Genomic DNA, 16944 nt, shown 5'->3' on the forward strand with positions numbered 1-16944 from the left:
AAGCACACCTTTCGTTTACGAATCAGCACACCTTTTCCCTGCAGATCGGCCAAATTCCAGAAGATTCCTCTAGCTGCTCAACGCCCCACAGCTATTGTGGGTCTCTGTGATCTCATACCCGGTCACAAGCACAGAGGATCTTGGTCCCAGCTCTGTGACAGACGTGCTGGGTGGCCTTACACCACTTGTGGCTTCAGCTCTGACAAGACCTGTACTCCACTGGGTTCCCAATGGCTGCCTCTTTAAAGCCGCCACAGGCCTTTCTTTCAAAGTCCGTCTGGAATCTCCAACTCAAGTCTCTCACCCACAGTGATGCCTGAGCTGTTTGCCCCTCTGAGTCACAATGTCTATCTACATCTTCACATGAGAGATGCCTCCGATGTGAGCGATCTTCAGTTTAACTCCTGAGAAATGCTTACAAAGTTTCCAAACTAAGAGGCAGGGATCACAACTCAAGTCTGAGGCATGCTATCTGGTCTGCCCAATTCCTGCAGGATTTGCCCACAGTATCAACACTGGGGCCCTGGGGATGCAAAAGGGTTGTTATGTGCTGGCCTGCTAATCACAAGGTCAGCAGTTCAACCCCACTCTTGTTCCTCTCGGCAGGAAAAAGATGAGTGTTTCTACTCCAGTGAAGATGTACAGCCTCAGACAGTTCTATAGAGTCTTTATGAGTCAGAGTCAACTTGATGGCAATTGGTTGGTTGGTTGCTTGGTTTTATCAGCACCACCACTTAGGAAACCTAAGGAAATTTAAGGGTCATTGGCTGCACATAGGACAGGGCTGGGGCCAGGAGAAACGGAAGGAGGCCCTGGGCAGCTGTCAAAAACAGCCCCTCTTCGGATGAGAGAAAGGCAGCCCCCGGAGAGAATTGGGGCTAGGACAGCCGACACCATCTGGGGATCCAGCTGGTCAGGTCTGTTCCAGGGAAGGTGGAGTAGATTGCTGGGCTGGCGCTCCTCACAGGAGGAGACCAGCCAGCCGAGGACAGACAGCACGCCCCAGCTATCTGGCAGTCACATACCGGAAGCAGAGGGAAGGCACAGATGAAGATCATTCCTGTACATACTCTTGAGTTGCCCTGACACACTGAAGACACGCCCACTCTCCTTTGCAAGTGTCTGAAAAGCCCAAATTTGGAGTAATTTATATGCTCTCTTCCCAGCCCAGCCGTGCAGCCATTCCATCCCTTCTGGATATGGAGAGGCTCTCATGCATCCCTTTCCTGGCAGTGATGTATTCTATTACTCATCTGCTTCCAGAGGTTCCCGAAGCTGTCAAGAGGAGACGGGCGGCTCTCCAAGCCACAAAAGCCTTATCTGTGATGTCTGTGTAGCCAGAGGAAAGTAGGACCATGGGAGAGGGTGGGGGGGGGGGGAATACCAAAGGACTTCAGAGTCCCCCTGGCCAGGACAAAGGGACCTTCAGAGGCCAAACAAATTGGGAGCAACTCCAGAACAAGAAACCGAGGTAGCCATGCGCTGTGCCTGCACACCTGCTCAGTAATGGGAATCAAGGTACAGCGGTGCCTGGTGGCGAATCAGTGCGGGCACACATTGGAGCCAGGCTGCCACCCAAGACGAACGCGGTTAGGAAAGAGGAGGAAACAGGCCCAGCAATCAGGAGACTGCTGACAATGTTCTTAGTGATGGAGTCTCCCAGCCAGCTAACCCAAGACAAATGGAGCAGCCCAGGTCCGGGGTTCCAAACCCCAACACACTCTGCCTGGTCTCTCTCTTCAGAGTGATTTGCCTCTCACCCCCTTCACTACCATGCAGCTAGGAAGACAGCTGCCCAGCTGCCTCAGTCCATCCCTCCCTTAATTTCCTCTCTCTCTCTCTCTCTCTCTCTCTCTCTCTCTCTCTCTCTCTCTCTCTTTCTCTCTCTCTCTCTCTCTCTCTCTCTCTCTCACACACACACACACACACACACACACACACACACACACACAATTAGCCCTGCAGGCCTGAGGAAGTTCTAAGGTTCTAGAAACACAGCTGAAGGAAATTTCTTATGATGCTACATGCTAATTTCACCAGCAATCCAAGAGACAGTGTTTTTGCAAAATGCTCCTCCCCTAAGCCCAAGGACACCGAAATTAGGGTCACTCTGCAAACTGCTTCCTTCCACAAAAGTGACACCTGCATCCGGCATTTGACATGAGACCACAGCAGTTCATTGTTCATTTTAGACAAAGGAGGAATCCACTTACTCATTCTTCTCCAGGTCCAGGAGCAGTTCTCTCCCCTCCGCCATCACTCTGAGCTCAGCCTTACGAGGGTGCTAGAAATCAGAGGGAAAAAAGGTCAGTCCCCACCCAGTAGGGTCAAGGCACAGTGCTGACGCTGGCCCCAGGAAATGGGCGAGAAAGAGTCAGCTGCGTTTCCAGCCCAAACATGAAGCCCAGCCAGCCAGCTCCCCTTTCCCCGACCTGGCCTCTCCTGGAAGACAAAGGAAAGAAGCTCAGGGATGATATACAGTGCGTGTCTGTCTGTCTGTCTGTCCGTCTGTCTGCCTGCCAGTCTGATGAAGGGAAACCATGCTCTTAGACAATCAGTGTTGTGTGGAGTCCGAGGCTGAACTCCTGGAACTCCAGGTTCTGATGGAAACTCCCAACATCTTGGTCTCCTGGTTTATAGTCCAGAACAACAACGAAAACTCACTGCCATTGAGCCATAGCCACCTCACAGTGACCCTACACGACAGGGAGTTTCTGAGACTATACTGTTTCCGGGAGTTGAAAGCCCCGTCTTTCTCCTGTATAATGCCGAGAGAATGATAATGGTCAACCTTAGAGATCTCGGGAGCAGTAAATGGATAATGCACATAAAGCATTTATCTCCCTGCCTGGACATGTTTAGCTCTGGTCTCATAAAATCACAGGCTCTTGTCTCTGCATCGTGACCTTATTTTATTTCCTCCCTGGCTTGGAAAACCCCCAACTCTTTCAGAGGAAACAACACAGAACATCTCAAACGAAGGGCTCAAGAAACATTTTACATGCAAGAGAGGACCGGCTGGCCAAAGTGGCTACATCCTCAGAATAGGTTATGCGAGGTGTCAACCAAGCAGCCATCGGCAGGAGAAGCATGGCGTGCATCCAGCCCCTGCCTCCCTGCCTCTAAAAAACAAAGATGGTCATGCTTTTGTAAAACAAGAAACAACCACAAAGCACAATGCAGCAGAGCATCAGATAAAGCAGGTGCTGCCACAGCTAACCAGGGAGAACTGAAATGGGTGCAAACTCTTAGGAAAAGGACCCACCACTTTAAAATGTTTGCACTCTTTGACCCGGTAACGTAAAGCCAAAGGGAACAAGCAGAAGCTCAGGCAAAAGCGTATACACAAGGGTGCTCATTATTTACAATAATGAAAACTTGGAAGCACTCTAAATATCCCAAAATAGCAGAATGGTTAAATAAATAACAATTCGTCCATATGACAGAACTCTAAATAGTCATTAAAAATGGGTAACTTTGAATAACTAAAATTCTTGAGAAAGTGTATATAATAAATACGAAGCACAGAGTTTCAAAACATAATCCTGTGTATTTTACATATTTTATATAAATAGGCTTTTGGAAAGAAGCCCCGGAGGCTCAATGGGGTTACACATTGGGCTAGTAAACACAAGGTTGGTGGTTCAAACCCACCATCCATTCCAAGGGAGAAAAGTGAGGCTGTCTGCTAGGTCTGGAAACGCTTTGGAGCAATTCTGCGCTGTCACACAAGGTTGCTGTGAGTCGACATTGACTCTGTGCTGGGGGTGGTGGGGTGCAATTTGGGAAAAGGAAAAAGGCAGAGGAAAAGTGCACCAAAGTGTTAGCACAGTTCTCTTGAGGCAGCGGGATCATGAGTTAATTTTCTTTCCTTTTTCGTATTGGTCCATGTTTTTATAATTGAGTATATGTTTTTAGAAATTGGCTTTTATCCATTTTTACCTATGTATTACAGTAAATTCCAACCAAATTAGAAAAATGAATAAAAAAAGAAAAGTATTATCCTAATAAGCTTCATCGATGTCAACTTAGGACTGTTAAGCTTTTAAAAAAGGAAAAACTCCAGATTGTCCTCAGCACCACAAACATATTTAAAACAAGTTCGATCACTTGGGGCGGGTTATACGTATGAGTTTTATGACTTGAGATCAAGAAACTATAAAACCTTTAGTCCACAAAAGCCTCCAGTTCAAGCCGACCTCACAGCTTAGCCTGATGTGTCTGAGAAAGTGGGTTACCTACTTGGCTACCTTTCAGTGGGGCTTGCCTCTGCCAAACCCATCTCCCTTCTGACTTGCTGCAAACCCCACTTCTGATTAGCATTCGGAGGAGAAGTGCAGAGCATTTCAAGCCACCGAGGACTCTAGGACCCGACTGTCTTAACCACAGTTCTTGGGCAATGATGGCCATTGCCTAGTTCATCTTCCTACCTCGTCTTAAGAAGGAATACTTCAAACCCCTAGGGCAGGGGGTAGAGAGTTGTTTGCCCAATAAGTTTCACTAAAAGATTCACTTCCCTGCTTCAACGCCTATTCTGGAAGGTACTTTCCATGGGGTGTTCAGAAGGCACTCTGCTCAATCGTGTTAAGCCCCAGGGACACAGACCCACATGGCATGTGAGAAAGAGAACATGGTAACAAAGCCACAGTGGCAAGTCCCTTATCCCTATGTAGGTGGGTGACTGTGACCACACACATGAAGAACCGGCGCCTGGGATAAAGCAGGGAAGAACCGGCGCCTGGGATTCCGCGTCTATCTATCTTTATGAGAGTAGGTAGCCTCATTGTTCTCCCTCATAGTGGCAGGTAGTTTTGACCTTGCAGTTAGCAGCCCAACACACAACACACTATACCACCAGGTTCCTTATTTGGTTGGTTGGGTTAAATGTCCTTTCTCCTTATGGGTCAATTAAGCAGATCTTCAGCTCCGAACCTACCTACTACTGCCATCGAGTCAATTCTGCCTCAGTGACCACAGAGTACAGAGTGAAACAGATCTACAGGGCTTCCAAGGCTGTACTTCTTTATAAAAACAGACTGCCTCATTTTCCTCCCTAGAAGTGGCTGGAAGATTCACACCACTAAACTCTACATTTGGATCCCAGCACTTAGTTTATTGCACCACCAGGTACAGTATATAAGTCCACCCACCGCCCACTGCCATTGAGTCGATTCTGACTCAATAGTGGCACTATGGGACAGAGGAGAAGAGCCCCCTTGGGTGTCTAAGACTGTAAAACTATGTGGGAGCAGACAGCTCCATCTTTCTTCTGCTTCAGGACTCGACGGGACTGGAAATTGATCGAATGCGCCTGCCTTCCCTTATTATCTCATACAAAAGCTAGTATACAGGGAATGTTGACTTAATATTTGATAAACGAATGAATGAATCACATAAATGCAAAGAAGAGCCCCACATGAAACACAGATTCTACTGTTAACTCTCTGGCGTCCATTCGTCTGTTGAATTCAGCAGATATTAAGGATGCCAGACTTGGTGCTCTCAATTGCAGGAGGACAAGAACCCATGGTCTGGGCAGACAATGGGCAGGAACAAAAACAGGAACTGGCTGCACTTGGTCTCTCAGGCCCTTCCTGAGGATGCCCAGTAGCCCCCATCTATAAAAAAAACATCAGATAGATCCATTCCTTGGGCAATAACGGATAGGCTGAAATATACAAGATCTCTGATTTTTTTTCCAAAAATAACCTGCTCTAGGAAGATAGCCATCCATTAATGTGTTAAAAGGGGGGGGGGGGGCAAATTATTATTATTTGAAAATTTGATTACAACCAATTTTGTTGGCATTCAAATTAAAGATATTTTAAGTTTGAATAATGCATATAAATAAAAACAAATTAAGTTTGGTAAAAATGGTAAGTGTTCCAGTAATTACAGATTAGAAGGCAGAAATTAATTTAGAGAAACATAGGGTTCTATGTTCACAATGATTGTGCCACAGATTGAAAATTTCAGTAGTGCATTAGTAAGTTGTTCACATTTAGATCTTCACCTTGAAATTAGACAGCTGTTTCTTGAAAAAAAAATCTCAGTACCTTGTGCAAATAAATTGGTCTTCCATGTGCCTTAGCACACACTTAAAATTTTTCCATTTATATATACAAAACATCTACCCATTAGGGCAGGGCAAAATACATACTTTCATAACAAAACTATAATGTACCTCTCAAGTATGAACAATATACACATAATACATGGTATACAATATTTATAAAGTATAAAATATAATACAAGCTTATGCAATTTTTAAACTCATCTTTTTCACTTGTATATGGCATCAAGGTATATTTCCATTTTGGTACTGATTTTCTTTGAAACTGTCCAGATCAGGTTTGTGAAAAAATGCTTTCGATACATACTTAAATCAGAACTCTTTTTTTTTTCTCCCCCAAGTGATTTTTTTAAACAATTTATTAGGGGCTCATACAACTCTTTTCACAGTCCATACATATACATACATCAATTGTATAAAGCACATTCATACATTCCCCGCCTCAATCATTCTCAAAGCATTCGCTCTCCACTTAAGCCCTTTGCATCAGGTCCTCTTTTTTATTTTTCCCCTCCCTCCCCTCTCCCCTCTCCCTCATGTGCCCTTGGTAATTTATACTCTTAAGTTTGAACTTTTTTTTTTCTTTTTTCCAAACCATTCAATTAGGACATAATTCATACATCATAGCATTCAATAGTTCAGTCATATCAAGAAGTGTGTACAATCACTACCACAATCCATCTCAAAACATTTTCTTCCTTTTTGTACTTTTTGATATCAGTTCCACCATACCTTCCCACCTTCCCCCTCAGCCTCCCAGGAAATCTTTTTTTTTTTTTTTCACAGTGGTTCACGCTGGTTTAGTGGTAGCCAGGTTCAAGTCACATTGGCCTCACCCAGTGTCTCCACCCAAATCCCTAGGTTTCTGAAATTGCTAGTACCCTGTGTCCTGCAGTCCCTATTACCCAATAAACCTGCTGATTCTACTCTATAGCCACCTTCTCATTCGTTGAGACTTCTGATTCAGAGTGACTCTGCAGGACAGTGTAGGAAAACACACCGGGATTTCCAAGGCTGCGCATCTTTATGGGAGCAGCCAGCTTCATCTTTGTCCTGGGGAGTGGTGTGGTGGGTTTCTAGCACCAAATTGCAGTTAGCATCCAGATGTTTAAACCCCTGCACCAAATGGGTTTCTTTTTGAGTTTTTTTTAAAACATTTTATTAGGGGCTCATACAACTCTTATCACAATCCATACATATACATATATCAATTGTATAAAGCACATCTGTACATTCTTTGCCCTAATCATTTTCTTTTTTTTCTTTCTATTTTCTTTTTTTACATTTTATTACGGGCTCATACAACTCTTACCACAATCCATACCTATACATACATCAATTGCATAAAGCACATCCGCACATTCCCTGCCCCAATCATTCTCAAAGCATTTGCTCTCCACTTAAGCCCTTTGCATCAGGTCCTCTTTTTTTTCCCCTCCCTCCCACTCCCCCCTCCCTCATGTGCCCTTGGTAATTTATACATTGTTATTTTGTCATATCTTGGAACTTTTAAGAGAGTTTTCAAGTGTACTGCCATCAGCTCCCTATTTGGGTTGGAATTTTCAACAGTGCTTCCCATCCAGTGGCTTGGAGGTTTTGGGAGAACGCTAGGTGAAGGTGGATCACGAAACTGCTCCAGCATAATTTTCCTTTTGGCTCACTTCACTTAGGAGTGCTTTCTTCAAATGCATATTTTTAATGTTCTCAGTATTTTTAAAAGACTTTTTTTTCTGGCTTCGGAGTTGTATCAGATGAAACGGAAGAATTCTGCCAGAAGTTATTTTCATTTCTTCTTGCAGAGGTGATCTTGGTTAGTGGCGAGTTGTATTTGCTTTTCTGTCTGTCTTTGGTTGTTCATACAAGTGTATGCCGTGAACAAGCTGGCCGTGGGGACGGACAATTTTCTCCGATTTTCCCATCTTTGATTTTGAAACCTCTTTCCTGAGCGAAGGTTGGCCGGGTGCTGCGGGCCGCAGCGGCCCAAGGACAGAGCTCGTTCCGTCTGTCAGTCCAGGTTCCGTCCCTAGGGGCCGGGGCGGGGCCCGCGCCCTCGTGCGCGCCGCCCTGGCCGCCCACGGGGCTGCGCGCGTCCTCCAGACTCGGCCGGTGCTGCTGGTGCTGGTGGAAGCGGCTGGGCAGTTGTCCCGACGAGCTGGCCCGCACCTTCTTCTTGCGCCGCTTCTTCGGCGCCGCCCGTGGGGTGCCCCCCGCCGCGGCGAGGCTGCAGGTGGTCAGAGAAGCTGGAGCGCGAGGCTGAGGAGTGACGCAGGGACCATCTCCTCCGTAGAAATGAGGGAGGGAAGAGGGTCGGGGGCAGTGCCCGGGGGTCCGGGATCGGGGGACAGGCGGCGGGGCCCGTGGTGACCAGCGGCAGGGCCCCGAAGTAGCCGTGGGAGGGGAAGCCCAAAGGCGCAAGGCGGCCGCCCAGGACTAGCGGCTCCCGCTGCGGGACGGAGACGAGGGTCATAGCGCTGGGAGGCGAGCTTCATCTTCAAGAGTTGCGGACATTTTTTTCTTTTTCTTTTAATTTAATAAATCTTTTTATTGGGGCTCATACAACTCTTATCACAATCCATACATACATCAATTGAGTAAAGCACCCTTATACATTCGTTGCCCTCGTCATTCTCAAAATTCACCTTCCACTTGGGTTCCTGGAATCAGCTCGGTTTCCTTTTTTTCCCTCGCCCTCCCCCTCCCTCCCCACTCCCCCCTTCCCCCTTCCCCCTTAATAGTTTATAAATAATTATTTTACCTTATCTTACACTGCCCGGGATCTCCCCTCACCCACCTTCCCATTGCCCATCTCCCAGAGAGGAAGTTACACATAGATCCCCAAGATCAGTTCTCCCTTTCTATAACCCCATTCCTTTCCAGTGTTGCCACTCCCACCGCTGGTCCTGAGGGGTTCATCTGTCCTAGATTACCTGTGTTTCCAGATCCCTACTGCACCGCTGTGCATCCTCTGGTCTAACCAGGTCCTCAAGGTAGAATTGGGATTATGATAATTGGGAGGGGAGGAAGCGTTCAAGAACTAAAGGCAGGTTTTGAGTTTCACTGTTGCTACACTGACCCCTGAGTGACTCATCTCCTCCCCACTGCATCATCCCTCTGCAAGGGATGTCCAGCTGTCTACAGATGGGCATTGGGTCCCCATCACGCGCTCCCCCTCATTCACGGTGATGTGATTTCCGCCCCCTCCCCCCCCCCCCCCCCCCCCCCCCCCCGCCTTTGTTGTTTGAGATCTGGTCCCCTCTGCCCTTCACAGTCACACATGTTGGTGTGCTGCTTCCATGTGGGCTTTGTTGCTTCTGGGTTAGATGGCCGCTTGTTTACTTTCAATCCTTTAAGTCCCCGGACACTGTATCTCTCAATAGCCGGGCACCATCAGCCTTCTTCACCACACTTGCTTATGCACACATTCATCTTCAGCATTTATGTGAGGAAGGTGATCACACAATGATGGTTTTTGTTCCTTGGTGTCTGCTACCTGGTGTCCGTTCAACACCTTTAATTCGCTTAGGCTGTGTGCTTCTCTGTGGGCTTTGTTGCTTCCGAGCTAGATGGCCGCTTGTTTGCCTTCAAGCTTTTAAGACCCCAGACGCTATATAACCGGGCACCATCAGCTTTCTTAACCGGGCACCATCAGCTTTCTTTACCACATTTGCTTATACACACGTCTGTCTTCAGTGATCATGTCGGGAAGGTGGATATCATGGAATGACCGTTTAGCTGGGCAAGGTGCTATTGTATTGAGGAAGTGTGCGTGAGGAGGCCCAATGTCCACCTGCTACCCTACTGCTGAACCTATAAATATATGCACGTAGGTCTATTTCCCCCATAATCATAAATATATTTACATATGTACATGGCAGACATTTTTTTCTTGGCATTCCAGACTCGAGAACCACGCTGAGGACTGTCCTGACAGCTCTCACCTTGTGCTTCCCCTGCCATCTTGCTCCAAGGTGTTGCCTAATGAATCACAGAGCTTTTGAACTAGGAGCCACCCTCCACTCCAGCTCTCTCACTTCTTAGTCCCTGTAAGCCACGGTTCAGAGATGGAAAAAAAAAGAAAGTTCAAAAGGAGGAAGCCTAGGAAAAAAGGGGGCTTGGGAGAAAGGTCACAGAAGTGATTACTGGTACACATCGCCCCATCCTACAGTTCCTCCCCAGCTTATGCATTCGTCACTTGAGGGACAGAAGCCCAAACTGCAAAGAATAGCCTATGTGCACAGATCCAGTCTACAAGAATTCGGTAATCTTTTGTCTGTTTCCCGATTCCTGTGAAGAACCCTGCGCTTTCTACTCATATCCTGGTCCAAGCAGCCTATTGCACTTCATGCTACATTTCCCAGTATCAGCTCCTTACCCTGCCTCTGATAAAGGAAAAAAATTAAATATGGTTTGAATAGTCATTGCTCTAAGTGCATTATCCCATCAAGAAATTGAAGCCTGCATTATGCAGAGCAAAAATAACAATTACAATATTTAATCCATTTCAATTGATGGTAGACGACTGTGTACCGCCATCACATTTGCATTTTGCTTGTGTCAGCATCAATGTGATTTATTTTCCTTAATAAATGTTTCCCAGATCATAGCACTGGAAAATGCCCTAGAAGTTTGTCACATAAGGAAGGAAAATCCCACCTGGGACTCAAAAAATTCTCAGAGCGGACAGAGGAGGCCAAACATAACTACTAGACTGACTGGGCTTCCAGGAAAGGTGAGTCGATGGCCCCAAGCTTCCTACCCCAACAGCAGAAGATGAGAGTTTGAGCCTTACCTTTTCTCTCCGGAAGTTCTCTGTAGTCTTCCACTGCGGTATTATCGTTTCATGCTCCTGCTGGGGGCTACCTTCCTCTCTTCCTCCTGCCAACACAAAGGCACAGCACTGGGATCTCAGCCGTCCACTTCCTACCGAAGCCAAGCATGCATTTGCTAGGACAAGCACTACCAAGTGGGAAGGATTCCACACTGGGACTCTAGAAGATCTGCTGGGTGCCTGGAAAGACTAAGTGGTTGGTGGCACCTATTATGGGCCAGTCTCCAAGGTATGGGGTAATACTGAGGCAAATAGGGAGAAGGGGGTAAACAGCACTCAGGAACTTTACCTTCTGGTGGGGCTAATAAAACAATCAACCCATTTTCTCAGATAGTGCCAAGTGCCTTGAGGACAATAAAACAGAATCATGGAATAAAGAGAATAGAGGGAGAAGGGTAGCTATTTAGAAAGTATAGTCAGAGAAAACGTGGGTAACTAAGATCAGAAGGGACAAGAGATCTGGGGATTGAGTGCTCTAGGTGGGGGGCCCACAAATGTGGTGGCCCTGCCTGAACAGAAGTGGACGTGGCCTGTTGAGGGAACTAGGGCAAGTCTGAGGTAGCTCTTAGCTGCCATGAAGTTGACCCCAACTCCTGACAACCATAAGCATGATAGACCAAAACTCCGCCTGGTCCTGCACCAGCCCCGTGATCTATGGGTTTTCACTGGCTGATTCTCAGAAGTAGATTGCCAGGTCTTTGTTCCTAGTCGGTCTTGGTGTGTTAGATCATTTTGGCTCAGGGGAGTATGCAAGTGGGTGGTGCTAGCACATGAGGGGCATTGACCAGAAATCTGCTGGGAATCAAATGATGAGGCAAGTTAGTAGATGGGGTCAGAAAGGCAACCCAGGACCTGATACCACACGGGGCCTTGTATTTCACCAAAGGAATCTGCATTTTATCCTAACAGACCTGGAAGACACTGGAGGTTGCAAACAGAGCAAAAGGTGTGCTCCGTCTTGGGTTTTACAAAGATCGCTGCAGTTTGGAGCAGAAGCAGGAAGGCAAACCAGACATCTGCAAGTGCCCACGTGAGATTCCTGCAGGCCACAGCAGAGACCGCAACATGGAGGCCTGTGGGTGTGCTCGGGGGGATTTTAAAGGTCCGCCCATGGGCCGGGTTCCCACTGAGCCTGCTTCATGTGTCAAAAAGGAGACAGTGTTAATCATCAATGACATGACTGGAAGGCACGGAAATAGCGAGTGTGCACGTGTCCCCGCAGAGGAGCCCTCCTGGTTTTGTGGGTACACTGGGCAGCAATCCCCAAGGTCAGCAATTAGAAAGGGAGAGAGACGGGCTTTCCACACCCATCGAGTGACAGTCTCAGAAATCCACTACCCTGTCCTAGTGTCACTATGAGTCACGACTCAATGGCAATGAGAAGTCAAAAATATCGCTGCACAGCCATAACAGCCTTTATGAAGCAAACATATGTGAAGCAACTATTTCTCATCATTTCTGTCATCTTCAAAATCTCCCAACTCTGTGTCATCGAGTCCACAATGACTAAGACAGAACTGCCCTTTTAAGTCTAGGAGACTGTAATTCTTTATGGGAGTGTAAAGCCCTATCTTTCTTCTCAGGAGCAGTTGGTGGATTTGAACTGCTGATGCACAGTTAGCAGCCCAACCAATAACCACTCTACCAAGGCTCCATATTCTCCATTTAGATGCAGTAAAGTTTGAAGGCAGGATTTCCATCTCTATACTCTTCCGCTTAAAAAGTCCATGCTCTTTGATTTAAGCCGTGTTGAATGGCAGTTTGGGCATGGTGTTCCCTTTCAAAGTCCTTTGAGTATGGGAAACAAAAAGTCCTCTGCAGAGACAAGATCAGGACTGCAGGGCAATCAGATTAGGGTTCCCAGTGAAATTCTTGTAGCCCGGCCCTTGTTCCTTGTTCCTCTACCATGGGGGTTGGCAAACTGCAGCTCTTGAGCTATATGGGGCTCTTCCAATATGTACGCATGGCTCCGAAGTAAAACTGAAAAAATGTCCAAGGGTATTATTCAAATCATGGTGATTCCATTGGTTTGTAAAAATATATTTATGACTCTCAAGTAATTTTTAAAGTTACAATTAAGAGTGAACCATGCATAGTGATGACAAAAACATTCTGGGGGAAACTTCCATATCCTTTTCCCCACCAGTTTTCAATTTTCTTAAAAATTTCTTCATAATCAGTCTCCATGACCATCCTGCGTCCTTTGAGAGAATCTTTAAAGATTACTCTCCTGGAATCCAAAAAACAGTTCCCATAAGCTTCTGCCATGACCGTTCCCTCTCGCATGTGGTTATTCCACAATAGCCCCGCCGAGCCAATGCTGTGATGGCCTTGTGCTCTCTGAGTTGGTAAATCCAAGACTCCCCTTTGCCAGCCATTCCATAAAGGCACCTTCACTCTCTTCTGCCTGGCTGAAAGATGGATAAAAGACCAGCTCTTTGAGTGGGCTTTTCTTTGGCCAGCACTTTTGGACCCACTGAGCCAAGAGCTTGCTGAGGCCAAGATGTTTGCTTAAAATTAAAAAGGAGAGCCCAGCTTAGAGCTACTGCACCAATGATAACGCGATGACTCTCCACCCACCTCTGGATTCCGCCAGTTCTTTTGATCGTTGAATTTCCCATCTTGCTTCTCTTGGCTCATCGCTGAGGTCTGCCTGGTCTTCCTTACAACTCTTGATCCATTTAAAACAGCTGATGTATGTAGGGCAAACATTCCCATAAACTTGTTGCAAACTTTTGGTGATTTGGGAAGATGTCTACTTGAGTTTTGTTAAAAATTCTATATTACCCTTTACCTCAAAATTGTATTTTCCCCCATGCAACAAAGAGGACTCTTTGTACTGAAGGCACTCTAGCCAGACCAAGACAAGCATTTTACTGAGAGAGCTAGTCTTCAGCCAACCACCTATCACAGAGTTGTGTTTAAACATGTTTTATTTGGAATAAACCCATGTATTAATGAACTGGAACCCTCTTATCAGTACTTTTTAATTTACCTCCTAATTTCCACACACATGTCTCTCTCTCTTTTTAAAAAATTGTCTTTCTATAGTCCTGTCAAGTTTACTGGGAGTGGGTTAAACCTGGTTACAACCCTAAAACCAGAACCACTGCTTTGATATGTATTTTTAAGTAGTTTTTCAATAAATTAACGTCAATGTAGCACGCATGCAAGCTAGAATGTGAGCTGTTTGGTGAACAAGGATCTGACATCAGAACAAAAATGTCTATAAAGTCCCAAACTGCCTGTCGCAGGGCAATCTCTCTCAAATGGCATCCCTCCCTCTCATTGAAGAAGTAAAACCCAAACCCATTCCTCTTTGCCCACACCTGTTTCTGCTTCATATTTACGATCCTGAGAGGAAGGTAGTGGGATTCTGATTTTTTTCAAGTACTGTGTTAAAGGTAGATCCCATGAAGTCCAAGCTCACTGCCCTAGAGGTGGGTAGCTATTTTGAAACAGAAAAACAGCAGAATGAAATACTACCTGGTCCCAAGTCACCCCCATGATTGCCAACGGGGAGTCCATCTTGGCAACTATTGGGCCCATCCACCTCCCTGGGTCTCATTTCACCAAACACAACATCCTCCTCTAGCAATTGATTCCTCCTGATGATGATCTATCCAGAGCGAGTGAGTCAAACAATGTTCTCTTTTGAGGTAAATTTTCAGATTACCAAGCCTTTCTTTGTCATCTGGAAGCACCAACAAAATGGGTTCACCATGGGTGACCCTGTTGGTATCTGAAATATGGGTGACAAAACATTCTCTAAGAGTATGACAGGCTGATGGCGTTTAATATTCATGGGGGGGGGGGGGAAGACAGGCATAGTCTCTGCCCTGGTGACACTAATGCAGGCCAATTTTTTTAGGCAAAAGGGAATTATATTTAACAGAATTTTTAAAGAAGTCTAATGATACTTAAGTGTGCAAAATATTCACAGGAATCTAAAGGTGCGATAAGCACGTTACATTGTAAGGAAAAAACATCTTCAAACTTGCAAATAAGGCAAAAGGCATGGAGAATGTACTAGTCCCTGAGAACGCCCAGTCCCCATGAAGTCACATGTTCAAAACTCAGACCAAACTCACTGCTATCAAGTTGTTTCCAACGAGAAGTGCCCCTGTGGGTTTCTCAGACTAAACCTGCCGCCCGCCCTTGTGGTCAGCAGCCCAGCACATTCCCACTACAACACCTGAAGAGCTCTTTGAAGCTCTATGTTGGTGTGGACTTCTGTCAGAACAGCAGAAAGATAAAAGGGGCCCTGGGTGAGCTTACTGGTTAAACAAGACGTGAAAAGCTTGACTATTTGTAGAGACTTTCGCTGTTTGAATCCACCCATTGGCAGCTTGGCATCCTGGCAATCTTCTTCCAACAGGCCCCAGCCTGGAGAACCCTAAGGGAGCGCTACTCCTGAGTCTCAGGGGGCTTTACAGAAAGTAACAACCAGAAAAACAGCAGGAGAGCTGTGAGGGAGTTGCTCCCCCACCCCACCCCACCCCACATACACACTCGCTGGGCCTTTATCACTTTTTCTGTATTCTTGTCGTAGGATCTCAGTTCTTTCTTCCTGTCTGTAAAACCCTGTTCCTTGAACTAGCCTGCTCCTTGACTCGTTGATGAGCTGAATGTCTTTGCCACGTTTTCATTTGATAGGAGAATAAAAGAGCACTCCTGGTGGCATTTATAAAACCATTAAGATCACATTTTGGGAGAATTTAAGGTGAAAAATACCCACAAGATAATGCGAAATGCAAAAATACTAAACAGCATGCGTGGCATGGTTCCAATGGTGTCAATATACATGAATAGGAACACGCAAAGATTAGAGAGGCGGATCCAAACAACAACAACAAAGATTAGCAGCAAATGTGGACTTGGGGGATACGGGTCATCTCATTGAACTCTTTCCATGGCGGTCCAGATTTCCCACAGCGGCTCTACCTCACTGAGTCGTCTCCCAGAGTGCGGACCACAGAGAAAGTGCCTGCGCTGCCATCAGGGACTCCCTGCCCTTTCAAGGCGACCCCGGCTCCCCTGGAAGCTAGAGCTTTCACGAACTCGCTGGGAGCGCCCTGTGCCTCAGTTTCCCTTTCAGAATGAGAGTTCAGAGGACAGTTGGGTCTGGCGGCAGGAGCGCTGGGGAACAGTCTGACCTCGTCCCTAGAAGAGAAGAGACAGAAAAGAAGACAAAGAAAGAGGCGCTAGGAGGGAGAGACGGAGAGAGACAGCGAGCGATTCCGAGAGGCTGAGTGATGTGGGACCGTGAGACTGGAAAGGGCAGCTGGAGAAGAAGACGGAGCGGGCTTAAAACCAAAACACAACAACAAAACAGAGGAAAGTGAGAGGGGGATGCCAACCAGGGGGAGGCCGGTTCCTGGGGCGCAAAGCGCGGGGACAAAGGGGCCAGCGGGGACGCAGGCCCGGCGGAGTTGCCAGGCCGTACCCCGGGCGCCGGGCGCGCAGGAAGGGCCCCGAGCCCTCGCCTCACCCAGCCCACCCGCCTGCCCACCCCCGGCGGCCGCCACTTACTTCTGGCCCATCCTTGCATGTGCGCAGCCAGCGGCGGGAACAGAGGCAAAGCCAAAGCAAGTAGGCAAAACTGGGCAGCGCCAAAGCCCCCGGACATGTTGGCAGCGAGCCCTCTCGTACTCCGCACTCACACAACCTTGACCATGACTGGCCCCAGCCGAGAACCCCCCCTCGGCCAGCTCCTCTTCACCAGGATCCCTATCCCTGGACCGCCAGGCTCCGCCTTCAGGGCGGACGCAGCGGAGGGAAAGGGGGAAGGGATGAGGACAGAGGCGGGGACAGCAAGACTCCTAGGGAGTTGTGCTGGTTCAGCTCGGGGCTGTGCTGGGGGGACGCAGACTGAGTCCCTAAAGCTGTGGTGGGGGGCGGTGTAGTGGGGGAAGTAGGTTGCTTATGCGCGGCCAAGGGAGAAGCGGGGAACTGAGCCTTCTAGGGGTTCGATTGGACCCCTCTGCACAAGGGCCAGTATACTTTGTCCACTGGGTGCAGATGCCTTGGGAGACGCAGTACT

General features: G+C 47.3%; 1 protein-coding gene and 1 pseudogene across 1 annotated transcript in view; both read right to left on the reverse strand.

Annotated features, from left to right (window-relative positions):
- Positions 1 to 16640, reverse strand: part of ADAM19 (ADAM metallopeptidase domain 19) — a 118561-nt gene extending 101921 nt beyond the window's left edge. Inside the window, exons 1-3 of the mRNA XM_075541894.1 lie at positions 16434 to 16640; positions 10863 to 10948; positions 2214 to 2284 (exon numbers count right to left, since the gene is read on the reverse strand). Coding sequence (XP_075398009.1) covers positions 2214 to 2284; positions 10863 to 10948; positions 16434 to 16530 — 254 coding nt within the window. The 5' untranslated portion in view covers positions 16531 to 16640. The remainder of the gene's footprint in view (positions 1 to 2213; positions 2285 to 10862; positions 10949 to 16433) is intronic.
- Positions 7488 to 8716, reverse strand: LOC142438905 (proline-rich nuclear receptor coactivator 1 pseudogene; annotated as a pseudogene).
- Positions 16641 to 16944: the final 304 nt, after the last annotated feature.

Source organism: Tenrec ecaudatus, chromosome 2 (assembly GCF_050624435.1).
Source record: "Tenrec ecaudatus isolate mTenEca1 chromosome 2, mTenEca1.hap1, whole genome shotgun sequence".
Classification (NCBI taxonomy): domain Eukaryota; kingdom Metazoa; phylum Chordata; class Mammalia; order Afrosoricida; family Tenrecidae; genus Tenrec; species Tenrec ecaudatus.